The sequence below is a fragment of the Mustela putorius genome, unplaced genomic scaffold (assembly GCF_011764305.1).
Source record: "Mustela putorius furo isolate JIRA1106 unplaced genomic scaffold, ASM1176430v1.1 tig00000179_pilon_pilon_pilon, whole genome shotgun sequence".
Taxonomy (NCBI): domain Eukaryota; kingdom Metazoa; phylum Chordata; class Mammalia; order Carnivora; family Mustelidae; genus Mustela; species Mustela putorius.
Window position 1 is genome coordinate 14,466,732 of NW_025421305.1, and position 27,471 is coordinate 14,494,202.

Genomic DNA, 27,471 nt, shown 5'->3' on the forward strand with positions numbered 1-27,471 from the left:
TATTTGGTCTCCACCCTGAAAGGGCTCATTGGACAAATATTATCAGTCATAATGCTTTCTGGTGTAAACAACTAAAAACTCCAGCTCAGTTGAGGTCACCTCCATCATTGGTCAAATCAGAACTGATTTGTCACAGAGGATGCAGATGTTTTGGTATTACTTACTGTAACATCATTAACATTTCTGCCTTATCCTCAGGTCAGCTTGTCTTAAGTCACAATGGCCAGAGTAATTGCTTCAGTGTCACATTCTCATGATAACAGTTAAAGGAAGAAGAACTGTGTCATCTCTGTATCTCATTTATCAGGCTGCCAGCAGACAATCTTTGATCTTGCAAAACTGCATCCTGAGCTCCTGCCCACACTAATCCCTGGCAAGGTGAAAAGGATTATCACTTTGATGCTATTCATTCTTTGCAGCTGGGCCGGGTTTGGGCCCTACTTCCTGACAAACTTTAGGCCCCCAAGAGATGGTTTCTGAATGTAGGACAGACTGGCTGTTGAGTAGGCCAACGACAGCCAACCCTTTTCACATCCTGACATATATATCATGGTATATACAGAAAATGGTAATCCATTGTACAACTGGCCAAGATAAACCCAAGAAGTTTGCAGCCCTGACTTGACTGAAGGGTCCTGCTGCCTCAACCCTGGTCAGCTATTCCAAGGATGAGGGGGTTCACATCAGAACACAGCTATGTTTTATTCACAGTGCCTCAAGTGGCAAGTTCTGACTGGGCAATCCACTGGGTCTGCCGAAGAGAGAAAAACACGTTTTCACACTAGACAATCTATTATTATAGTAAATGTCATGAGAGAAGAGACACAGTTTCTAAACCAATGTTGGATGGTGTTAAGCTCTTCCAGCAAGCTCTTCTCAGAGGTCTTTGTGCCTTTGCGCATGCTCTTTTCTTGGTGCATTCTTCTTTTTTTTTTTTTTTTTTTAAGATTTTATTTATTCATTTCTCTCTCTCTCTCACACAGACACCCACACACACACAGCACAAGCAACGGGGAGATGCAGGCAGAGGGAGAAGCAGGCTCCCCGCGGAGCAGTGAGCACTACGGGAGGGGAGCGGGGCGGTGTGTGTGTGGGGGGGGGCTCCATCCTAGGACCCAGGGTTAAGATAGGTAAAATGGCCAGCACAATCCCTGGTACATAGCAAGGCAAACTTGCTATGTACATACCTGGCAAAGTTCTATTCAGGAGCCACGGCTTCTCTGAAGTTGCCCCTTAGACATTTCGACGGTGCTTCCCCTTTTTACACCGCTATTAAAACATTTATCAACACTATAATTTTTTCTGTACCCACTCCCCCACTCCCCTTCTGTAAACAGTGACCCTAAACGGCAAGTAATTGTTCTACACCTTGTATCTCCCAGTGACCGTCAAAATTCACTTTTTACGAGGTGTTCCACGAACGTTTGTTTTTGTTTTGGCCGATTCTGCCTAACGGATTGGGCGGGAGGAGCGTGGTGGCGAGGGAGGGCGCCGCCCACGGAGGGAGAGGGGCGTGCCCGCCCAGGGTGCACACGCTTGATATTCCCGGCGGGGCCCGAGTGGCGGCCCCAGATCAGCCCACAGATAAAAATGGGGCCCAATCTCACCCCCCAGACTGTGCGGTGCCCCGTTACCGGCACCCAGGCCTGAAGAGGAGAGTTTCGAGTAGAGACACGTCCGGGCGGCGGCGGCTGCCGCAGGAAGGCTGTCTCGGCCCAGGCCGGGGGTCCACGCCCAGCCCCGCCGACCTCGCGCCCCCGCCCAGCGCACCGCTCCGCGCCCCGGTTCCCTCCCGACGCCGGCGGGCCCGGGAGCTTCGCGGACGTGACGCCGGGGGCGGAAGTGACGTTTTCCCGCGGTTGGACGCGGCGCTCGGTTGCCGGGCGGGGGAGGGCTCGTCCGGTTTTTCTCAGGGGACGTTCAAATTATTTTTGTAACGGGAGTCAGGAGAGGACGGGGCGTGCCCCGACGTGCGCGCGTCCTCCTTTCCCGGCCCTTCGCCACCAGTCACTGGCTCCTGCCCTGGGGGGGAGTCATGCCGCCCAAAACCCCCCGGAGAGCAGCAGCAGCAGCAGCCGCCGCCGCTGCCGCCGCCGCCGCCGCCGCCGCCGCAGCGGCCGCCGAACCCCCACCGCCGTCGCCGCCTCCTGAGGAGGACCCCGAGCAGGACAGTGGCCCCGAGGACCTGCCTCTGCCCAGGTAAGCGAGCAGAGCCCCGGCGGCCGCGGCTAGAGAAGGGCGCCCCGAGAGTGCGTCCGGCTGGCGCCCCGGCGTCTAGGCGGGGGCGCGTCTCAGCCGGCGGCCGCGTCCGAGCGAGAGGAGGGTGCTCCCGTGTCCCCCACCACCGCGGAGCGCCTGGAGGAGGGTGACAGGGGTCTGGGTTCGGGAGCGAGGAGAGGGAAGCCGGGGAGGGTCTGGGCTCCAGCTTGACAGGTGTCGGGCGGGTGGGGCTCGGGTCCCTGAGCAAAGTGACAGGTGCCGCCTTTCCTCCTTTAGGCGGAAAGGCTTGCAGGCGGCGGGTGATTTCGAGGCCCCATGAAAGGCAAAAAAAGAAAAACGACTGACTAGTGTCTGATGGAGAGTTTGTGTCCTGTTGAGATTTGTAGTTTTTCGGTGGCCGTTTGACTTTCTGTTTTGGTCTACTGCGATGCAACAGCTGGAAGTGTTTTCCTCTGGGCGTGCACTGCATCCGAAGCCCCGGGCTGAGAGAGGCCAGCCAGGAAAGCCGTCGGACGTGAAGTGCAGGGTCCTGCCTGTCAGTTGCCCCCAGGGTATTCGGCTGAGGTGTTTTGTGGCGCTCCCTTTTAACCGTGCTTTGGGGATTCAGAACCATCCGTAGTTACTGGGGGAACATAACTTTTGAGAGGAACTAGTGTATGGGAAAAAGTTTTGTAACTTAAAAGTTCCTCAACTTTTTCTTTTATCCCCATTGTATAAAACTCTTGTATATTATTAATCTTCAGGATTTTTCATTTTTGCTTTCATTTTGCCTTTGAGCCAGGAAACAACTTTGTGTCCTCTCGTTTTGTTTTGTTTGGGTACAAAGTTAGTGATGGTCTTGTGCTCACATGACACAACCCCCCCCCCCCACCCCTCCACAAGTGGTATCTAAATTTAGGCGAGTCCATGATAATGCAGTAGAACATGACAAGGGGGTATTTATTCCATTGCAACATTCTATTTTTCTTGATTGCGATACTTTTTATGGTTAAGAAGCTAAGATTAAAAGAGTATGATTGCCATTATTATTGTCCGCACTGGTTCTACTTTGAGACTACATATCGATTTCGGGGAAATGGGATTCATTTCTGTCCTTCACCACTTCCTCCCCTGTTCTAGCCCATTACCAAGCCCTGTTCTTTCAACTTGCCAGACACTAACAGAGTTCAGACAAATTGTAAAAAATTGGAATGATCTTTGGGATGGCCTGTGAAAGGCTATTAAAAATACATATATTTAAATGGGTTGTCTTGTGGATTAGTTAACAATCACACTCACTAAGAAAAAAAAATGTCTAGGATGTTCTGGGAGAAGACAAATTTAATTTCAGATTAAACTGTGATGTATCCAATACTTGAAAGTTTTCATTTGGAAAAAGCACTAAATCTACTCTGAAGAATTCCATCTTATCCAGTTATTATAAGGTAACCAGAAATACTGAAATTTTGGCCATCACCTGAGAAAAGAATGCCTTTCTTCCCCACCCCAACATTATGTTATTTACTTGTAAATGATGGAACTATCAAAAAATCTCCTGTAGGTCAAAAACCACACAAGATACCCTCTACTCTTGATTATTCATACCCACAAAAGGTTTCACTAGTATGGGCAATTGAACTCTGTAGATTAGCTGCTTAGCAAGAGTAAAAACTAGTGCCTGGTGATCCAAAGCCTAGCACTTGCTTAGGGATGGATTCAGGGCCCACTCCACCTGCACTTTCAATGACAGAGTGTGTTTCTACTTTGACAGCTGAGATCTTTTTTCTTTTGCATTGTATCTGGCCTAAGTGGTGAAGTTGGAAGGAAAACCTTCCCTAGGAACAGCATTTCACCTTCATTGTTGACATAATCAAAAGTTAATTATATTTTGAAGGAGGGTTGGCAGTCTGCAATAGTGGTAAAGGGCATGGATTATGGAGTTAAACTGTGGGTTTCCCACTTACTGGCCATGACCTCGAGAGAGTACTTAAGCTTCTCTGATTTGGTACTTATCTGTAAAACAAGGGTAATAAGAGTACTTATCTAATAGGCTGATGTACAAATTTCACTGAAACTATGCATCTAAGGTACTTTGTACAGACAGGGTCAGAGTAAATACTCAAAAATTACTCAGTATTCCTCATATTATTACTATTAGGTATGAAATAGACATTAAATGAATGAAAAAGAATTAGCCAACAAGAAATTATTGACTACCTGTCCTGGGTAAAGAGGACCAAAGGGAAAATCTGATATAAGCATAGCAGTAATTTGTATTAAGTTAATCATCATGTGAGTCATTGATAAGTTGTATACTGCATTTTAGCAAACTCACTGATACTAAATTGAATCTGTAATGTTATATATGGGCTTTCTTCTTTTTGCTGTTATTGTCATCCCAATTTTTCCTATACAGCTTTAGCTATCATACTTTTACAAAGCTATTTTGCTGTTCTGAACCGTATGTGATTCACTAGGCCAGAAACATCTTTCACTGTGTTGTATTTTTGTTGGAAAGATTTTGAGAAAGATAAACATGTTTAAATTCTACCTGTAATTTTTTTCAAAGATAAATAAGATTTTAAAGTATTTATTAATGCTTTTTTCAGGACAGCACTGTTATACACAAACCATTGAAAGAAATGTTTAATCAGTTTGATTTGTAAGTCTGTCCCTATTACATGTCTATTTTTATCTGGTAGTCTCGTGTTGGAAGAAACCGAAGAACCTGATTTTACTGCATTATGTCAGAAATTAAAGATACCAGATCATGTCAAAGAAAGAGCTTGGTTAACTTGGGAGAAAGTTTCATCTGTGGATGGAGTATTGGTAAGGATTTCTTTAACATTTTTTGAAAAAAAGTTTTCTCGGTATTTATTTATTTTTAAAAAGAATTTTTTAAAAAATTAATTATGTTAGAGGGAGAGAGAGAAAGAGCCTGAGCACAGGGAGGGGAAGAGGGTGAGAGAGACAGAGAATCTTAAGCAAACTCTGCTGAGCACAGAGCCCAATACAGGGCTCAATCTGAGGATCCTGAGATCTTGACCTGAGCCAAAACCCAAGCTTGGGTGCTCAATCAACTGAGCCACCCGGGTGCCCTCCAAATTTTCTCATTTAAAAAATAATTTGAATTACTCTAGATAATTTGAAAAACATAAAGAAAAGAAAAGCAAATAATAATTTTGTTACCTAGAGGTAAATAATGTACATCTGATATAGCATTAAAAATTTTTAAAAATCTCCACATGTAAACCCCCCAAAGTATTTTACAGTTTTTTAAAAATTTGTTAATTTGACAGACAGAGAGATCTGTCAAATTAAGCAGAGATCTGTCAGAGTAAGCAGAGAGGCAGGCAGAGAGAGAGGAAGGGAAGCTGGTACCCCACTGAGCAGAGAGCCGGACGTGGGGTTCATCCCAGGAACCCAGGATCATGACCTGAGCTAAAGACAGAGGCTTTAACCCACTGAGCCACACAGGTGCCCCCAAAGTATTTTAAAGCAAATCTTAGCTATCACATTTTATTCATACATCCTTCACTTGGATACAAAGACTTTTTATAAAACAAAGCCATACCTTATAATTTTTAATATCTTACAATATGTAGTGTTTAAAATTTCTGATTGTTTCAGAATTAGTTTTGTTAGAATGTAGAATCTTTGATAGCTTTGGAACATTTCTTTCCTTTTTTTCTTATAAGTATATGTGTGTATATGTAATATTACTACTACTAATAACACCAGGAAATAATTACTAGGGCTTTATATATACTGGGGGATATTATAAGCACTTAAAAAATAACTCATTCAACAATCCACTGAGATATGAAACAAAAAGTCTCTATTTTACATGTAAAATATAAAATCTTGATTATTTTTTAGAAGATACTGAAATAGAGTGAGGTTAGGTAACTCGATCAAGGTCCCTGGTTCGGTCATTTAAAACAGATTTGGGATCATACATGTAACTTGATGTAACTATAGTTACATGTAATAATTTTGTATCTTGTTTTAAATTTTTTTAACATATCATGAGTATTTTATTATGTTACTGAATTTTTTGGTATTTGATAATGTTTCCAATGGTACTATAATATTTTATACATTAGATATATTTTAATTTGCCAAAAATCTTACTATTATTGGACATTTTTTCACCACAACTTTTTGACACTATAAAATGATGTGATAAACATCTCTATTCATAAGAATAATGCCTAGCACAAGGTAAGTCCTTGATAGTTTGTTAAATAAATTAATGAATGAATCTGATTTTTGGAATACATTTTTACAAGCTGAATCACTGAGTCAACAGCTATGAACATTTATAAATCTTTTGGTAATTATTGATAAATTGCACTCCAGACAGACACTTTTAATAAATTTACTTTCTTATTAACATTAGCACTATACTATTGTACATGTCTGTCTGTTTTTACTGATCAGATTAACACAGCAAAATATGTTAATGTACCTCCCATGAAAATGTTTAAAACCACTAAAAAAATTCTGGCATCTTAGTCCATTTGGGCTATTTTAACAAAATACCAGACTGGGTGGCTTATAAACAACAGAAGTTTGTTTCTTACAGTTCAGGGGGCTGGAAAGTCCAAGATCATGGTGCTGGCAGATTCTTGAGGGCTCTCTTCCTCCTTCATAGGTAGCATCTTGTCGTTAGCTTTACAAGTTGGAAGGGGTGGGAGTTTTTTCAGGCCTCTTTTATAAGGACACCAGTCCCATTCGTGAGGACAGAGCCCTCATGACCTAATCACTTCCTAAAGGCCACAACTCCTAATACCTTTACAATGGGCATTAGGTTTTAAGCATATGTATTTTGGGGGCACAAGCATTCAGTACATAGACTCTGGTAATAAAAAACAGAAAATGAATCCAATTTCAAAGGCCTGAACATAATCTCGAACTCCTTACTTAAAACGAGAGGAATACTGAAGGATCTTGGATGAATGACTTTGGTATTATCTTCCCAAAGTATCTAATGTATACTTCCACTGATTCGGGTACTTCATGTTCAGACCTGTTTTTGTGCATATGCAGTTAGAAGGAGTCATAGCTCCTTCACCTCTTGCTCACAGATGCTAGGCTTTTAGTTTTCAGAAAGTTGGGAAGGGGTTGTAGATTATAGAGAGTGTTGGTGAATACGGGTAGTTTCCAGTTTATGAGTGGGTTATGTTCTCAATCTCTTTGTAAGTACAATATGGTAGTTAGGGTTCCAGGCTGATTAATACAAAACTGTTTTTGTACTGAACTATAATTTATATTATACTGAACTATATATTATACTGAATTATGTTATATATAGTATATTAATATATTATTATATAATAGTATGTATTATGTATTTATATTATACTGAATTATATTTGAATGATAATTTATAGTTTTCCTTGGTTGTGGAGGCCGTTTAAGGCTTCAGACTTGACTACAAGTATGAATAAATGTTACTACTTTCTTATTCTATGCTTTTATCCTGGCTTTGTCCTTACCTTCCATAGGAACTGGCACAGTTTAAGTCTTATTTCATAATGGAGCTCATGATGGGACTAGGGGATATGAATTCATTCTTGGTTGTGTGCTGGAGGAAGAAAAGGAAGGAATTACATGTTACCTTTGGGATATTGGGTACCTATTTTTTGCAGGATATGGTATTGTCCTGTTATAATTACCAGAATGTTTATCTAGAAATATTGTTTTAAGTGATATTTAAGTTTTTGAGGATTGGCCTGAGAATTTAACCTCTGATTATACAATCATTCCTAAGGGAGAATGTGACAGCTTGTGCAGAGAAGTGAATGTTATGACAAAATGAACTCATTTCTGATGCAGCTTTTCCATTCTAGCTCTTCTAGATAATAGTTGGCAATCTTTTTTTAAACAAGAAGAGAAATGTAGTAACTAAGGTAACTCTTTTTGACAATTGAAAGTAGATGATGTTTATTGGAATAGAGGGTGGGTTAAGAGCAAGGATTTGTCATCAGACTAGACTGACTCAGGTCTTAGTTTTACCATTTACTAGCTTCCTGATTTTGAACAAATTACCTAAAATTTCCAAGCCTCAGTTTCATTATTTGTAAAAGTGACTAACAGTAATTTCTGGATCTTGGAATTAATAGTGTGGATTAAATAACTTCATGCACATAAAGCACTTATTAGTGTAAATGAATATCTATATTAGATCATACAACTAGAATAATTTGACTTAAGAACTACCCTGGATGGGGCGCCTGGGTCGCTCAGTAGGTTAAAGCCTCTGCCTTCGGCTCAGGTCATGATCTCAGAGTCCTGGGATTGAGCCCTGCATCGGGCTCTCTGCTCAGCAGGGAGCCTGCTTCCCCCCCCCCTCCCCCCGTGCCTGCCTCTCTTCCTACTTGTGATCTTTGTCTGTCAAATAAATAAACAAAATCTTTAAAAAAAAAAAAAAAGAACTACCCTGGAAAACTTTATATTAATATAATTTTTAGAAGAACTTGAGAATCAGTTAAAATCCTTGAATTTTTAAAAGTTACTTAAATTCCTGTTAGTTGGTTAATATACAGTGTAATGTTAGTTTCAGGTGTACATTGTAGTGATTCAGCATGTACAACACTGGTCCTCATCACAGCAAGTGCCCTCTTAATCCCCATCACCTGTATCTCCCATCCCCCCATCTGGTAACCATCACTTTGTTCCCTAGAGTTAAAATTCTTTTTCTTGGTTTGCCTCTCTTTCCTTTTTCCCCTGTGATCGTTTTGTTTCTTAAATTTTCATATGAGTGAAATCACATGGTATTTATCTTTCTCTGACTGACTTACTTTCCTTAGCATAATACCCTCTAGCTCCATCATGTCATTGCAAATGGCAAGATTTCATTCTTTTTTATGACTGAATTATATTCTATTGTATATAGTCCACACCTTCTTTACCTGCTCATCAGTCAGTGGATACTTGAGCTGTTTCCATAATTTGGCTATTATAGATAATACTCCTATAAACATTGGGGTATCCCTTTGAATTAGTATTTTTATATTCTTTGGGTAAATACCTAGTAGTGCAATTACTGGATCATAGGGTAGTTCTATTTTTAACTTTTTGAGTAATCTCTATGCTGTTTTCCAGAGTAGCTGCACCAGCTGGTGTTTTCACAAACAGAGCAAGAGGGTTCCCCTTTCTCTACATTGTCTCTAATGCATGTTATTTCTTGTGTTGTTGATTTTAGGCATTCTGACAGATGTGAGGTGATACCTCATTGTAGGTTTAATGTATATTTCCTTGATGATGGGTGATGTTGAGCATCCTTTCATGTATTTGTTGACCATCTGTACGTCGACTGCATGTCATCTGTGTGTTCTTTGGAAAAATGTCTATGCATGTCTTCTGCCCATTTTTTAATTGGGTTATCTGTTTTTGGGGTGTTTTATAAGTTCTTCATATATTTTGGATACTAACCCTTTATCTGATATGTCATTTGCAAATAACTTCTCCCATTTCATAGGTTGCCTTTTAGTTTTATGTTTCCTTTGCTGTGTAGAAACTTTTTATTTTAATCAAGTCCCAATTGTTTATTTTTGCTTTTGTTTCCCTTGTCTCAGGAGACATCTAGAAAGGAGTTGCTATGGTCAGTGTCAAAGATGTTACTGTCTGCATTCTATTCTAGGATTTTATGGTTTCAGATCTCGCGTTTTAGTCTCTAATCCATTTAGAATTGATTTTCATGTTTAGTATAAGAAAGTGGTCATGTTTCATCCTTGGCATGTTGCTGTCCAGTTTTCTCAAGACCATTTGTTGAAGAGACTTCTTCCACATTGGCTATTCTTTCCTGCTTTGTTGAAGATGACTGACTATATAGTTGCGGGTTCATCCCTTGGTTTTCTATTCTGTTCCCTTGATTTTTGTGCCTATTTTCATGCGGTACCATACTGTTTTGATCACTACAGCTTTGTAATATAACTTGAAATCTGGAATTGTTATGCCTCCAGCTTTGCTTTTTAAGACAGAATAAAAACTGTATGGTCGGGGCGCCTGGGTGGCTCAGTGGGTTAAGCCGCTGCCTTTGGCTCAGGTCATGAGCTCAGGGTCTTGGGATCAAGACCCGCATCGGGCTCTCTGCTCAGCAGGGAGCCTGCTTCCTCCTCTCTCTCTGCCTGCCTCTCTGCCTACTTGTAATCTCTCTCTGTCGAATAAATAAATAAAAATCTTTAAAAAAATTAAAAAAAAACAAAACTGTATGGTCATTTCAATAGATTAAAAAAAACCATTTTACAAAGTACAATATCCATTTATGATAAAAACCCTCAACAAAGTAGGGCTAGAGGGGACATAACCTCAACATAATCAAGGCCATATAAGAAAAACCCACAGCTAATATCATCCTCAATGGGGAAAACAGCTTTTCCTCTATGGTCAGGAAAAAGACAGGGATGTTCACTCTTACACTGTTATTTAACAGTACAAGAAGTCCTAGCCACAGCTATCAGACAACAAAAAGAAATAACAGGCATCCAAATCAGGAAGGAAGAACTAAAACTTTCAGTATTCACAGATGACATGATATTCTATGTAGAAAACCTGAAAGACTGCCACAAAACTGCTTAGAACTAATACATGAATTCAGTAGAGTCTCATGACACAAAATCAACCTACAGAGATCTGTTGCATTTCTATACACCAATAATGAAACAGCAGAAAGAGAAATTAAGGAATCAATTCCATTTACAATTGCACCAGAAACAATACCCAAGAGTAAACCTAACCAAAGAGGCGAAAGACCTGTATTCTGAAAACTATAAAACACTCATGAAAGAAAGATGACCCCAAGAAAGACATTCCATTCTTTTGGATTGGAAGAACAAATATTGTTAAAATGTCTTTACTACCCCAAACAATTTACACATTTAAGGAAATTCATATCAAAATACTAACAGCATTTTTCACAGAGCTTAGAACAAACAATCCTTAAATTTGTATGGAACCACAAAGGCCCCAAATAGCCAAAGCAACCTTGAAAATAGTTGAATTTATAAATGTGTGTGTAATGATTCTGATGTGGTAATTTTTTCTAAAATTTAAGGAAAGGTCTGTGGTGTTCTGTCTAGAAAAGTGTTTTTTTCCTTTTTGTATAAATGTTTAATAAGTGTGTAATATGTAATTGCTGTCATTAGATTAGATGCTATTCATACTGCATATAGGATATAAATAAGGACTTTCCATTAAGAAATTGGCCAGGAGTACTGTTCATGTTGTGACTTACAATGAATCAGTTGTTAAAATTTTGGTTTTCTTTGTGCATCTTAAATGGCTGTATAGAATGGAAAAGCCTTGGACCTGGAGACAGGAAACTTTTGATGATACTAGTTGCATTTTAGCTATAGGATTTTAGGTAAATTGGTTAATTCTCCAAGTCTCAGTTTGCTTATCTATAAAGCAGAAATGATGTCTGAATGTCAGCCTCTTAAGGTTTTGTGTGTGTGTGTGTATATATATATTCAAGAACTTTGAAATATATTGCCCTTGATAGAAGCATTTGTTTTTGTGATATGGATCATTATGTTTAGGAAGATAGTTGAAAGGCATCATTTGGAATTGGAGTAACACTAGGCATTCCATGTAAGTTACACAGTACTACAGACATATGACACGTCTTCATGCAGGGTTCTTCGGGCAGGGCTGAAATTCTTCTTTTGCAAATAACTTCTCCTTTGCAAAAGGTTCTTTTAATAACTTTAAAAACCAGAATATTTTATTTGAAAAAAAATTTTTTTTTTTTGCGAGAGTGTGTGCACATGCATGTAGAGGGTGGACAAAGGAAGAGGGAGAGTGAGAATCTTAAGCAGGCTCCACACTCAGTGCACAGCCTGCTGCTGGGCTGAATGTTATGACCCTGAGTTCATGACCTAAACCAAAATCAAGAGTCAGATGCTTAACCAACTGAGCCACCGAGGTGCCCCCAGTGACAGTTTGCTATTATCAAATATCCCATATTCAAAATTTTTCAATTACTTCATGAACTTTTTTTCACATGTTCTAATCAGGATTCAAATAAGGCTCATGTATTATAATTGGTTGACTTGTGTCTTAAATATCTTAATCTATAGATTTTATCTTTTACTTCTGTCCCCCATCCCTTTCTTTTCTTACAATTTATTTGTTGAAGAAACTGGATGGTTTATTCTGTAGAATTTCCTACAGTGTTTACTTTGCAGATTGTGTCTTCTTCATTGTTTAAAATATTTGTCTAATCCTCTGTATTTTCTGGAAATAGATCAGGCCAGAGGCCTGATCAGATGCTGGTTTGATATTTTCTGGAAGAAATATTTTAGAGATATTTTTGTGAATGCCCATTGGGATGCATGTATCTTGTTATGTCCCTTTTTTTTGTTCTAAGCAACTATTGATGACCATTGACTGAATCCATAGGGGTTGCTAAATGGTAATATGATACTTTATCATTCCTCTTTCAATGATTAGTTGTAATTCTGTAAAGAGAAACTTCTCTTCATTAACTGTTCTTATTCTAAAGTATAGTTCTTTCAGGAAAGGAAGGATAAGTGCTTTATGCTTTGCTTTTATTGGCTAGTTTTTAAACGAACATATTTGTTTTGTAAGATCCCCCAAAGATGACCAATGATTGTAATCATCATTCCAAATATTATGTTGACAGTACCAGTAGACCAGGTTGTCTATACATATTTAATAAGATTGTTACTTAATAATAATGTGACATATTTTGTAATTTCAAGAATGTTATCTAAGTGGGATTTTACAGTATTTAACCTTTGGGATTGGCTTTTTTCACTCAGAATAAATTCCCTGGAGTGAAACTGTTATCAGTATATCAGTTTGATAGGGCTGCCATAACAAAATACTACAGATTGGGTCGCTTAAACAACAGAAATACATTTTGTCATGTTTCTGGAGACTAGAAGGTCCAAGTTGAGATGTCAGCAGATTTAGTTTCTTTTGGGACTTCTCTGTTTGGCTTGCAGATTGCTGCCTTCTCCTTGCATTCTGGAATGCTTATCCTATGTGCACATATCCCTGGTGGGGTGTGTGTGTGTGTGTTGTGTGTGTGTGTGTGTCCAAGTTTCCTGTTCTTATAAGGACACTAATCAGGTTGGTTTAAGGCTTACCAAATGTCTTCATTTTAATGTATTGTTCCTATGTGAGGCCCTATCTTCCAAAACAGTTACATTCTTGGGTACTTAGGGTTAGGACTTCAGCATTTGAGTTTTCAGGAGTTGGGCAGGGGCACAAGTCAGCCCATTGCATTTTGTTGTTATTGTTCAGTAGTATTCCATGGCATGACTGGACCAGTTTGTTTAACCTTTCACTCATTGAAAGACATCTGCCTCATTCATAGGTTTTAGCTGTTAGGAATACAGCTGCTGTGAATATTTGTGTATAGGTTTTTGTATAGATATCAGTTTTAATTTTTCTGGGGGAGTGCAATTGCTGGTCATATGGTATGGTCTATATGTGTTTAATTTTGTAAGAGCTGCCAAACTTTGTTCCAGCTATTCCATTTTATATTCCTACCATTAATATATGGGTGATTCAGTTTCCTTACGTCTTTGCCCACTTTTGGTGGTGGTACTATTTTTTTAAATTGGCCATTCTTCTTGGTATGTAGTGATATTTCAGTGTGATTTTAATTTACATTTTTCTGATTGCTAATTATATGAGATATTTTTAAAATAGACTTTTCTTTTTAGAATAGTTTTAGGTTCACAACAAAATTAAGCAAAAGGTACAGAGAGTTCCCATATACCCCTTGTTCCACACATGCTTAACCTTTTCCATTATGAACATTGTCACAAGAGTGCTACATTTGTTACACTTGAACCGACTCTGACACATCATTGTCACCCAAAGTCCACAGTTACTGAAGGTCTTCTAAATGTGCTTATTTGCCATTGTTTATCATGAACAGTGTGTTATCTTTTATGTTTTTTTTGCCCGTTTTTGAGTTTTCATAGATTTCCTATGTGTACAATTATGTCAGCTTTATTTCTTCCTTTATAACATTTTTCTTTCTTTTCCTTGCCTGTTGCACTGGCTAAGATTTCAATACATTGTTGAGTAGAAGTGGGAAGAATTCCTGCTGTTAAGGAGAAATCATTCTGTCTTTTACCAGTAAGTGCAATGTTAAGAGTAGATTTTTTCTTAGATTATCAGATTCAGGCTTCCTGCTCAGCAGAGTCTGCCTCTCCCTCTCTCTGCTCTTCCCTCTGCTTGTGTTCTCTATTTCACTCTCTATCGTTCAAATAAATAAATAAATGATTTAAAAAAATTGTAGCTTGGCTTTTTCCTGCCAAGTTCCATTGTATTCTAGCTTCCATTGTTTCCGAAGATAAGTCTGCTATCATCCAAATCTTTGTTTCTCTGTATGTAAAATGGTATATTTTATAATACCTTCTCCCTAGTGAATATTTAATGCTAGACAAGTAGTTTGTCTATTTTTAGAGAGAGAAAGAGTGTTACCTTTTCTTTCTCTTGCATTAAGTGTTTTATCAAATGAGTTTGGATTTTGTCAAATGATTTTCTGTGCCTATTAATATAATGTTATATTCTTTTTTTCCTCTCTTATTGGTATTACTTTAATTGATTTTCAGATCTTAAGCCAGAATTGCATTTCTAGAATAAGTCTTACTTGATAATGGTGTATAATCTTTTTTATATGTTTGTGAATTTGGATTGCTAGTATTTTGATGAGGATTTTGGCATATACTCATAGGAGATTTTATCTCTGTTTTCTTTCCTTGTAATGTGTTTGTCTGATTTCAGTATCAGGGTAATACTGGCTTCTCACAGAATAAGTTGGGAGATCTTCCCTTCTAAGAGGTTTTTGTGGAGGAATTTGATGAATTGTTACTAATTCCTCTTTAAGTATCCGGTAGAATTCACCAGTGAAGCAATCTGGGCCTGGACTTTTCTCTGTGGGAAGTTCTAAAATTACTGTTCAATTGCTATAAGTCTATTCAGATTGTTTCTTTTTGAGTCAGTTTTGGTAGTTGGTCTCTCTTAAGGAATTTGTCCATTTCAATTGTTATAAGCATTCATGCTATAGTTTTTTTTTTTTTTTTTAAATTTCTGTAAGGTTGCTCTTTATGTCGTTACTTCATTCTTAATTTTAGCTAATTTAAGCCTCTTTCTTTTGTCTTGGTCAGTCAAACTAAAAGTTTCTCTATTTTGGTGATCTCTTAAAAAAATAGATTTTGCTTTCACTGATTTTCTCCATTTTTCTATTCTCTTTCTTAATCTGTTTCTTTCCTAAATTTCCCATCATTTATTGATTTATACTTAATATATATATCAGATAACATTATTAAAGTTAATCATGAACTTTGATCATGAAATACTCATATAGGTCTCATATATAATTATGTGTAGTGTAATTATAATAATAATATATAATTGGGCTGCCTGTTTTAAAAATTGCTTTTCCTTCATAGCAGTTTTCACGGTTGGCCAATATTTTTTACTGCAGTTTACTTTCTTTTTCTGGAGAACCCATACAAGGAATTTAACCTTCATCTCTGAATGAAGAGCCATTAGGCTTCTTCTGAGAACTAACTTATTTAACTTTGTGGTCACTATGAATCTTCTAATTGAGTATTTATTATTTTGGATGCTTATATCCAAAGCATTATAGCATGCATTTTTTTAGATACTAACATTTTTCCTGTTTTTTTTTTTAAATTATCATTTTTATATTTTGTTTTCAAAAGTTCAGAGAAAAATATATATTCAAAAGTCAAATATGCTTCTTTTTAAGAAATCACATTTTATAGTAATAAAAAATGAATATCCATTGGCTTCTTTCTATTTCTACCTCTATAGAGATAACCATTGTTAAGTTTTCATTTGCTCTCTACCTCCAATCCTTTCTCCTCCCACCTCACCACATAGATCTAAGGATTTTTGTTTTACCTAATTGAAGTCTTATGGATTGTTTTAGAAGTATAAATAAATAATTACTATTATTATTACCATTTATTATTATTGTAATAGGCAATAGATTCATGTGGTTCAAGATTTAAGAGAAATAAAAATTAAACAATGAAGTTTCTCTCATTCCTATCCTCCAGACACATACTTTTTCCATCCAGAAGCAACTAAGAAAAGTTTCTAGTTTTTGCATTATTCTCTACTTTGCTTTTCTCATGTAGCAATGTATCTTGAACATCAACTCATCCTCTGTGTTTAGCTTGATATTTTTAGTGGATGTATTTTCCATTGTATGGACATATTATTTACTTTGTACTCCCCTGTTAAGAAAGATTTAGTTTATTTTTGAATATTTTATACTACAAACAACTGCAGTGAATATCCTTATATCCACATTTAATGCACAAGTAAGAAGATGTAGTGTAGTCTAGAAATGGAAGCTCTGGGTCAAAATTTAATGGATTGTGTCTTTGTTCATAAAATAAAAGTCTGCTCAAATCTCACTCTACCAATGAGATCTACCACCCTGTTTAATACTGTAATCTGCCCTCACTTCTCCCTCAAATTCTCTATCCACTTTACTCTGTTATTTTTGTAACAGTGTATAGTTTACTTATTTATACTGATTTTTGCTTATTGTCTTTCTCTTCCCCCTAAGGTGTCAGCTTCAGGAAACAGGAATGCTTATTTTGTTTACTAATGTATTACAAGCAGTTAAAATAGTGGTTGTTGCTGTAGGCATTTAATAAATATTTATTGTTAATTGATTGAATAAGAGAGGGGTGCCTGGGTGGCTCAGTGGTTAAGCCTCTGCCTTCAGCTCAGGTCATGATCTCAGGGTCCTGGGATCAAGCCCCACATTGGGCTCTCTGCTCAGCAGGGAGACTGTTTCCCCATCTCTCTGCCTGCCTCTCTGCCTACTTGCGATCTCTGTCAAATAAAAAAAAAATTAAAAAAGTTAATAAGAGAATAATGTTCAGAATTATGCTTCCCAGAATGCCCAAGTTCTTTATCTTATATTTTATATTTTTTCTTTAATTTTATTACATATAGTTTCATTAAGATTTAAAAAAAAATTCCTTTCTAGTATATTTTGGGATACAAATTATTGAAAATCAACCATAATGAATTTCTTTTTGAAAAATTACCTCTGCCCCACAGGGTGCCTGAGTGGCGCAGTCAATTAAGCCATTAGCTCTTATTTTTGGCTGTGGTCGTGATCTCAGGGTTGTGAGATTGAACCCACATAGGGTTTTGCACTAGCTCAGAGTCTGTTTCAGATTCTCTCCCTCTGCCCCTCCCACTTATGTTCTTTCTCTCTCAAATGAATAAGTAAATCTTTTAAAAAAATTACCCTCCCCACAATTCCCCACAAACATAGAGCCAGATCTGAATTGTGTCCCACCTAATTAGGAATAGATACCAGAAGGATATATGAAATACTCTTCCATAGGATTGAAATGACCATTGAGATTATTATGGGCTTCCAAGTGTGCTAGGTTGTCAACAGGAGTTGCTTTGAAATAAATGGTTAAATAATCTGTCAGCAAATTACTATTTTTCCTTATTTATACTCATTTTAATTTTAAAGATGTGGTATTCATAATTATTGATGTTCAGGTTGGTAGTTATTTCTCTCTTTTATATTAAGCTATAAACAGATAATCAAGTTTATATGAGACTTAGGTATTTAGGAGAGTTTTGAAGTGAATTATTTTATCAAACATTCTTTATCCTAGTCCTGCTTTAATTTATCTCTTTTATATGTGCTTTGATTTTCTCATCATACAAACTATTTTTTTAAGGTTAGTTGAATCAGAATCATATTGCACTCAAAACTACCAAACATTAATTATTAGCTTCACCCACCTTGGCTCTGTTTCAGAAAGTCTACCAAACTTTTTAAAATTAAGTTTGTTTATTTTTCCTAATTTTACTCAGACATAAAAGCCAACAGCCAATGCTTTTTATCAACATAAAGGTAAATTATGTTACTATGCTGCATTGAATTCTAACAAAAGTGACAAATGCCCATTCTAACAAGTGTCTTCCTCACAAGGGCATTGTGTAACTGGATGGCTACTTTATTAACTGAGGCTTTATTGAGAGTAGACATATGGGTTTTCTTAAGTTTTTTTAAATATTGAAAAATTTGCCAGATTATCATTTTATGACTTGGAACCCTAGAAACTCCCAGACATAGGACTTTGATGATCAGTGATCTCTTTTGGTTCCCTTCCAATTTGGGATTCTTTTATTCTAATGCCAGCTCATTTATTAATTTGATTTTTTCCTTTTTTCAAGTAGAATATGCAGTATTGGAAGAAGGAGTTGGTATGCAAACTTTGGAAGATACCTTTTATCCATAAAATTCAATCCGAGTTGTCAGAATGATCTCTCTTCTCAGTGTATTTTAACCTTGTTCCTAAGAGTGGTAGATATTAGTTTCATAGATCTTTTACAGAAAAGCCAATTAATTAATAGCTGTTTGCATTTGATGGCGGTTTTCTCTCCTATATTGTTATGTCTTCTCGGGATCATCTTTGGGGCTTTGACTCAATAAACTAAGCAAACAGCTTGACCAGAAACCAAGTTCCAGGTCAGTCATCTATCACCTGTTTAGAAAATGAGTTCTGTAGTATCATTTCTTTGTGTGAGTTACTCTTGCTTGTACTCATTAGTTGTTACCAATGTATGAATGGGAGTTGAAGAAACTATAGTAGAACTAGTCTTACCTTATACCTTGTATTGGTGATTGAATTGATGCTTGTTTTTCTGAGCGTACTAAAGGGGGAAAAAAAGCTATTCCATTCTATATTGGGGTATAGCTATTAGTACTGCTTTTAAAAAAGAAATACATACTTAATGCCAAGTTAGTGCTGGATACTTCACTAAGCTCTTGGGGGTATAGCAATGAATTAGGTAGAACTGTTTTACCTTCCAGATGTATATATAGACTGGTTGAGATATGGACAAATAAATAAGTAAATCACAGTTCAGTTGAATGTTTAGATATTCCTATCCACTGAGTTCTGTAGAAATTCTTAAGGGAGGAAGCCCCATCTCTTGGGCAGTGGGTCAGGTAAATCTGAACTTGTTAGGTACTTATTTTTCTGGTAGTGGAGTCAACTCTCTCCTCACAAGGGCATTGTGTAACTCCATGGCTGATTCACCTGTTGTTTACTCCTGTGTGTTGTATCACAAATGTGATTGAGTATAAGTAAGATTAGCTTTTGCATTCCTTTTCTTGGCTAAGCCACTCTTGATTTTTACTTCTGAGCACATCAAAGAACGTATTTAACACTAACTGCTGTCAGCCATTATTACACAAGTGAGAGAGGTGGGATTTTCTGACATATTGGTCTGTTATCCCTTTGGTTCCTACATATAACCTTGATGAGGAGGAAATCCAAGAGTAGAAGATAAAGACAGCTCTTATTGCCTCCAGTCCTCTATTATATTATTATATTCCTGTAATATATTTAATTTGTAACCTTACTGTTAATCATTGGTTACAATCCTATGAGTCAAGAGTAAGGACATGTCCTACTGACTGTGAGTTAGAAAGTATATTTCTTTTTTAAAAAATATCTTATTTCTTTATTTGAGAGCAATAGAAAGAGAGGGAGTGAGCACACACAAGCAAGGGGGATGGGCAGAAGGAGAGGGAGAAGTAGACTCCCTGCTAAGTGTGAAGCCTGAAGACACCCCCCCCCCCATCTCAGGACCCTGAGATCATGACCTGAGCTGAAGTTAGATGCTTAATTGACTAAGTCACCCAAGTGCCCAAAAGCATATTTCGTATAGCTTATTTTCATCTTGCCCATGGCTAGTATTTTTTTTTAAATATTTTATTTATTTATTTGACAGAGAAATCACAGGTAGGCAGAGAGGCAGGCAGAGAGAGAGAAGGAAGCAGGCTCCCTGCTGAGCAGAGAGCCCGATGTGGGGCTTGATCCCAAGACACTGGGATCATGACCTGAGCTGAAGGCAGAGGCTTTAACCCACTGAGCCACCCAGGTGCCCCAATGGCTAGTATTTTTAACTTTCAAAATTCAGTTTAAATTCATGTTAAGTTACGGTAGGTAAGATAATTTTCTGATGCCACCAAGATGATTTGTGTTACCACATGGTGGAGCTCTTTTGTAAGTTAGTGCATTTTAAAGCAAGTACGTGCCATCATCAACTGGGGGTTATCATTAGGGTGGTTCAAGTGCACTAAACTAAATGCTACCTTAATAGGTAGCCTTTTCAAATGTTGATTGTAGATTTTGATTTAAACTGTAAGATAGGTAATTAATGTTTTAATATCTTTAAGATTTTTCTCTTTAGTATTCCTACTTTTTCTGTTTATTGCTTTGTATAAATTTAGCACTTATTTATTCATTTTTATTTAATTTATTTATTTTTAAGGTTTTATTGATAGAGTGCAGGTGTGAGCACACAAGCAGGGGGAGCAGCAGGCAGAGGGAGAGGAAGAAGAAAGCACCTTGCTGAGCAGGGAGCCTGATGCAGGGCTCAATCCTAACACCTTGAGATCATAACCTGAGCCAAAGGCAGAGGCTTAACCGACTGACCCACCCAGGTGCCCCTAGAACTTTTAAATTTTACTGACTTTCCTACTATAATTGTATTAATTTAGAAAATGTATCTAGGAATAATGAATAAAATGAAAATCATTTGTAATCCTACCATGTAGAGATAATAATTAGCATTTTGATATATTTTTGCTTTCCCTTTTTAAAAATTTTCACAAAATTATAATCAAAATATACTCAGAATTTTGAATTTTGGTAGGGGTTTTTTTCCTCTTAACATATCTTTGACATTTTCCTGTTTCCTTATAATCTTTGAAATATTTTAAGGGTTTTAGATCATTGTGTGATAGAGCTCCATTACAATTTATTTAAATATTCTATTTTAGGATATTTAGGTTTTCCCACTAATTTTGTTCTTACAAATAATTCTTTAACCTCTATTACACTAAATCTTATTTTCATAATTTTTATTTAAATTTTAGTTATTTAACATACAGTGCAGTATTGCTCTCAGGAGTAGAATTCAGTGATTCATCACTTACATACAATACCCAGTGCTTATCACAACAAGTGCCCTCTTTAATACCCATCACCCATCTAGCCCAATTCCCACCCACCTCCCTATATCAATCCTGTTGGTTCTCTAGAGTTGTTAAGAGTCTCTTATGGTTTGTTTCCCTCTCTCCTTTTTTCCTCTCCTCCAATATGTTCATCTGTTTTCTTTCTTAAATTCCATATTTGAGTGAGATCATGTGGTATTTATCTTTCTCTGACTGATTTATTTCTCTTAGCATAATGCACTCTAGCTCCATCCACATTGTGACAAATGGCAATATATCATTTTTTGATGGCCAAATAATATTCCAGTGTGTTTGTATGTGTGTGTTTGTATACACACACCACATCATCTTTATACATTCATCAGTTGATGGACATTTGGGCCCTTTCCATAGTTTGACTATTGTTAATAATGTTGCCAAAAAGATCAGGTTCATGTATTCCTTTGAATCTGTATTTTTGTATCCTTTGGATAAATAACTAGTAGCACAGTTACTGACTCATAGGGTAATTCTATTTTTAATTTTTTTGAGGAGATTCCATGCTGTTTTCCATTTTATATTACCACAAACAGTGCAGGAGGGTTCCCCTTTCTCTGGATCCTTGCCAATGCCTGTTGTTTCTTGTGTTGTTGATTTTAGCCATTCTGACAGGTGTGTATCTCATCATAATTTTGGTTTGTATTTTCCTGATGATGAATGATGTTGAGCATCTTTTCATGTGTCTGTTAGCCATCTGGATGTCTTCTTTGGAAAAGTTGTCATTCATGTCTTCTGCCCATTTTTTTTTTTAAAGATTTTATTTATTTACTTGAGAGAGAGAGAGTGAGAGAGAGCACGAACGAGGAGAAGGTCAGAGAGAGAAGCAGACTCCCCATGGATCTGGGAGTCCGATGCGGGACTCGATCCCAGGACTCCAGGATCATGACCTGAGCCGAAGGCAGTCGTCTAACCAACTGAGCCACCCAGGCGTCCCTTCTGCCCATTTTTTAACTGGATTATTTGGTTTTGGGGTATTGAGTTTGGCAAGTTCTTTATAGATTTTAGATACTATCCCTTCATCAGATATGTTGTTTACAAATATCTTCTCTCATTCCATAGGCTGCCTTTCAGTTTTTTTTTTTTTGTTGTTGTTGTTGTTGTTTCTTGCACTGTGTAGGAGCTTTTTATCTTGATGTAGTCCCAATAGTTCAGTTTTGCTTTTGTTTCCCCTGCCTCTGGTGATGTATTATACTAAATCTTGATTAAACTCTCCAGATACTTTCATTGGATAAATTCTTAGATATAAAACTGAACTCCTAAGGATCTTGATCATATTATTAAAATGTCTTTCAATTGTTACTCTTTTAAGGTTCAGTCTTTTCAAAATATGTTTGTTGGAAAGTAGCATTTTTTTCTTTTGCAGAATGCTTGTTCCTGTCCTTGCCCATTTATTTTCTTTTGGCTGGGTAAGAATTATTCTCTGCTTTAACCATTTTTGATGTCCTCTTCTAAGCCCTTTTCATAATTATCAACTAAATTTTATAGAAAACACATAGGTTACAGATTTTAGTTGTAAATTGCTATTGGAAAATAAGCTGTGGATCTTGAGAGAGCAATCAGGGCTGGAAAGCAGGATAAGATATGCTAATCATTTGTATGGAAATGGTAGGGTTTGCTGTGGAAGCAAATGAGATTGCTGAGAAAAACAGAATATGGTGGAAAAAAGTCTTTGGAGTTGGGAAACACTGAAAAAGTTGTGAGAGAGAAAGAAATGAGAATGTGGATATTAGAGTGTTTTAAAAGGTAAGAGAAAAAGTTTCATTGCACCAGTGTCAGATGCCACATAGAGGTCTTTGTGGATAAACCCAAAAAAGGCCATTTAGTTTGGAAAGACAGATCTTTGAAGACCTAGAGAGTAGCCTCAGTATAATAGTGCCTGTGTAGTTAGCATATGTGTTCAGTGGATGTACTGTGTGTGTCCTGTGAGAGTGTATGGTGAGTGGGTGTGTGAATAGTGAGAAGGTAAAAGGATTGTATGTGAAGGGAGGATGGTAGCTTGATAAGGTCCAGACGTAGAGATATGGGTCATTTTTGTTTTTAAGGTGATACAGGCTTATTTGTAACAAAAGAGAAAGAAGCTTTTAGAAGGAAAACTGTTAGAGAAATTACAAAAGATAGAGGGAGTAATGAAAAAGCCACCAGGTCTTGAAGGAGATGAGAGGCAATGAGATCTGAAAATAGGTGGTAGAAAGACCTTAGAGTTGTTAATTTGAGAGTGGAGGAGAATGTCCATTTGTAAAGATCAGAAGAGAAGAGGAATTTAGAGATGAAGATGCAGAGACATTTTGAAGACTGGGAGATATGATAATTAGAAAGTATTTGATGTAGAGAAGAATGTTGAAGCTTTAGGTATTGTGATTCTTTAACCTTCTAAAATAAAATAAAAATCAAGAATACAGAATAGTAAAATAATTAAGAATACTCTTGGTGGGGTGATAAGATTAAGGATCTCATACTGAAAATGTTAGGAACATCAATGTAGGAATATAACAAGGAAATATTCTCAAAGGAATGGAGCAATATTAAATTGAGTGTTAGGAAACTTGGGTTTTAGTTCTGTGGCTTTGACTGGCTGTATTGCACAAGTCTCAGTTCCAGTCTTTAATTTCTTAATTTGCAAATGAGAGGTGAATCAGGTGACCTTTTCAGATTGGAAAATCCTGAACCAAACTAAAAAAGAACAAAACATGTAAAACCACATTAGTCAAGACATTATAGTATTGTTGAAAAGAAAGACAAGCTGGGCAGTAGAACAGACCAGAGGATCCATAAATAGAATCCACACATATATGCTCAGTCTTTGTATACAAAGGTTTGAAGGTAATTCAGTGTAGGAAGACTATCCCTCTCACCAAGTGATGTTGGAGCAACTGAATGGATATTCACATACAAAGAATGAACTTTGATCTCTGCCTTGTAACACTTATAAAAATTAACTTGATTTAGAGACCTAAACTTGTAGAAGATGACATGGGATATATTTGTTTGGAATTTAAGAAAGAAAACAGATGAACATATTGGAGGAGAGAAAAAAGGAGAGAGGGGAACAAACCATAAGAGACTCTGGTTAAGCAGAGATTTCAAAGATAATACCACGAAATACCAAGATAATACCATGAAAACATCATCCATAAAAGAAAAAATAAATTGAGATTCATTAAAATGAAAAACTTATGCTTTTTGAAATACATTGTTTGAGAAAATGAAAATACAAGTCACAGAACAGGTGAAAATTTTTGCAAAACACCTATCAAAGAATTTGAATCCAGAAGTACAAATAATTCTTACAGCTTAATAAGACAAACAACTGAATAGAAAAGATTGGAAAAGACCTTTTACCAAGGAAGAGATACAGATGTTAAGTAAGATTTGAAAAAACAGTCAATGTCATTAGTCCTTGGGAAAATGTACCACTACACACATATTAGGATGGCTAGAAAACCAGCAACAAACATTGGAAAAACAGTTTGTTGGTTTTTTATAAACTTAAACTAACATTTAACATAGAACTTAGCTGTTCCCCAACTAGGTATTTGCTCAAGAAATGAAAACATATATCTATTTAAAGACCTATAGTTGGATATTTAGGGTTAAGGTTAGTAGCATTATTTATAACATATGTACTCAAGTCTTAGAATGGATAAACAAATTGTGGTATATTCATACAATGGAGTACATTCAGAAATTAAGTGGAATAAATACTGATAGATATAATAGGATAGATAAATCCTCAGAAGCTTGCTAAGTGAAAAAAGCCTGACAAAAAAGACTACAAACCATATGATTCCATTTGTATGACATTCTGGAAAAGGAATTAAAATCGGTTCAGTGATTGCCTGGGGCTAGGGGTCATTAAACCTTATTTCCTAAACGTACACACACACACACACACACACACACACACACACACACACACACACATCCATTATTCCCAAGGTTGGATATTTATGGTATAGAGAAGATCAAATAGTGAGTGGTATTGAGACCACTATGGTGTAGTGGAATGAGTGCTAGATTCACTGATAATGGTAATGCTGCTGCTGATAATTAATTCTGATTCAGTAGGTACAATGCCAGGCACCAAACATTACTTAAGAGCATTCTCACTGCTAATTTTTGTGGTGATTCTATGATCAGACACTATTACTGTCATTACTATTTTCATAGAAATTGAGTCTTTATTGGATTTTAACAAGTTGCCCACAGTTACACAACTCAAATATGCATTCAAACTCTTGAGTGTTTGACACCAAAATCCATGTTCTTAAATAAGAGAATGTAAGTTCCAGGAAGATACAGAATTTTTGTTTTTGTTTTTGTTTTCACCATTGTATTCCCCAGAGTCATAACCATGGCAGTTGTATAATGAATATTTCTTAAGAAATTTTTAGAGATGTCAAAATTTGGAGGATACTAAAAAACAAAAAGGAAGTATAAAGAAGCCTATATGAAGGTAAAGATGATTTTAGTGTAGTTTAGTGTTTAAACTGATGCTTTTCATTTAAGCATTTATCATATCAAATGACTTTGTGTTAAATTGTGGTGTCTATGTCCTAATATAATCTGCTGTTTTAAAAAGTGAACAAAGTAATTATAGAGTAGGATTCTGTAGTTAATTCTAATCTTTCTGGCTTTGTAAATTTTTTCCATCTAGCAAATCTCGGTGGCAGCTAGGTATAAGATCAGACTAAGTCAGTGTTATTGGTTATAACTAAACAGACTAAGTCAGTGTTATTGTTTGTACCTGTTGGGGTGAGTGGGTGTGTGTGAGTCCAGAAAGTCTACTTCTAGGAGTCTTCTATTTGGAAACTGATCATTTGCTTTGTATAGATACACAAAAATATTTGCTTATAAATGAATAATCTAATTCATCTCATCTGTTATACGGTTCTCTCTGACATATTTAATATTTAATGGTCTGAAGTTTAAAAGTAACATTTATTTTTCTTCCATAGATAAATGTGTATGAAGAAGAAAAAACACTTTATCCAAAAAAGAATTAATTGAAATGTAGCTAGAACAATAGCAACAACAGCAAGCTTTACAAATCTCTCTGAAATAATAGTCATATGTTTTGCTTGTAGGAAAATTCCTTAGGTCCTTAAAAATCCGAACCTATTTATAGAACATTTCATTCAGGCATTTTATCATTTCAGTGAATGTGTGTTGAATTGTGTTGGCTATGTCTTAATAAAATCTGTTGTTTTTAAAAAATGAGCAATGTTCTCCTTTTAATAACTACTTCATTTCTCAACTTTTAAAACATTTAAAAAAAATTACAGTTCCTGGAAGTACACATATTGAGGGCAGTTAGGTTTAACAGGTGATAGCCTGAGAGCAAGGAAGCAAACCAAAAATCTAAGAAATTAGCCCAAAAAATTATAAAAAGTAATGTAGTGTGGGGGTTATTTATTATAGGGACAAACAACCTTTTACCTCTTAGTTGTTTCTGAGAAATTAACCATATTAATATAAGCACATACACAAAAGTTGATGTTCATTTTATTAAAACATAATATACTTATTAGTCATTGTAACAGGTGAGCTATATAGACTTTGTTCATTTTGAAATAAAGTTATTTAACATAGTTTCAAAAATCAAATTTATTGAAGCATAATTTACAGATACTAAAGTCAACCAGTTTTGAGTGACTAGTTCATTAAGTTTAACAAATGCATTCAGCCATGTAATTACCACCATAAATTAAGATATAGAAATGTTTGGTTACTCCAGAAAGTTTTCTCCTTCTCCTTTGTAGTGATTCTTCACACACCTCCATTCCTGTTCCTATGCAGCCACTGGTCTACTTTTTGCCATTAAAAATTAATTTTCCCTGTTTTCTCTGGCTTTTTTTTCTCCATGTAGTAATTTTGAGATTTATCTATGTTGTGTTTATTTGTACTTTTCCTTTTTATTGTTGAATAACATTCCATTATATGGATATACCACAGTTTATCTGTTCACCTGTTTTTGAATATTGGGTTGTTTCTAGTTTTTTGGTTTTTATGATTGAAGCTGCTAGTAAGATTCATGTACAAATGGAAAGAATTCCACTTCTCTTGGGAGAAATCCGTCTATCTGGGAGTGGTATTGCTAAGTATTACGGAAAGTGTATAGTTAATGGTATAAGAACTTGCCAAACTTGTTTTTCAGTACGGTTGTACCATTTCACATGGTCACCAGCTGTGTCTGAGTA

General features: G+C 36.5%; 1 protein-coding gene across 2 annotated transcripts in view; it reads left to right on the forward strand.

Annotated features, from left to right (window-relative positions):
- The first annotated feature begins 1,830 nt into the window (after nucleotides 1-1,830).
- RB1 (RB transcriptional corepressor 1) overlaps nucleotides 1,831-27,471 on the forward strand; it is a 161,530-nt gene continuing 135,889 nt past the window's right edge. The window contains exons 1-2 of one of the 2 annotated variants that reach the window (XM_013059804.2): nucleotides 1,831-2,199; nucleotides 4,902-5,028. In XM_013059804.2, the coding sequence (XP_012915258.2) occupies nucleotides 2,036-2,199; nucleotides 4,902-5,028 (291 nt within the window). In that variant the 5' untranslated portion in view covers nucleotides 1,831-2,035. The remainder of the gene's footprint in view (nucleotides 2,200-4,901; nucleotides 5,029-27,471) is intronic. The other variant, XM_045076673.1, reaches the window with a different exon arrangement.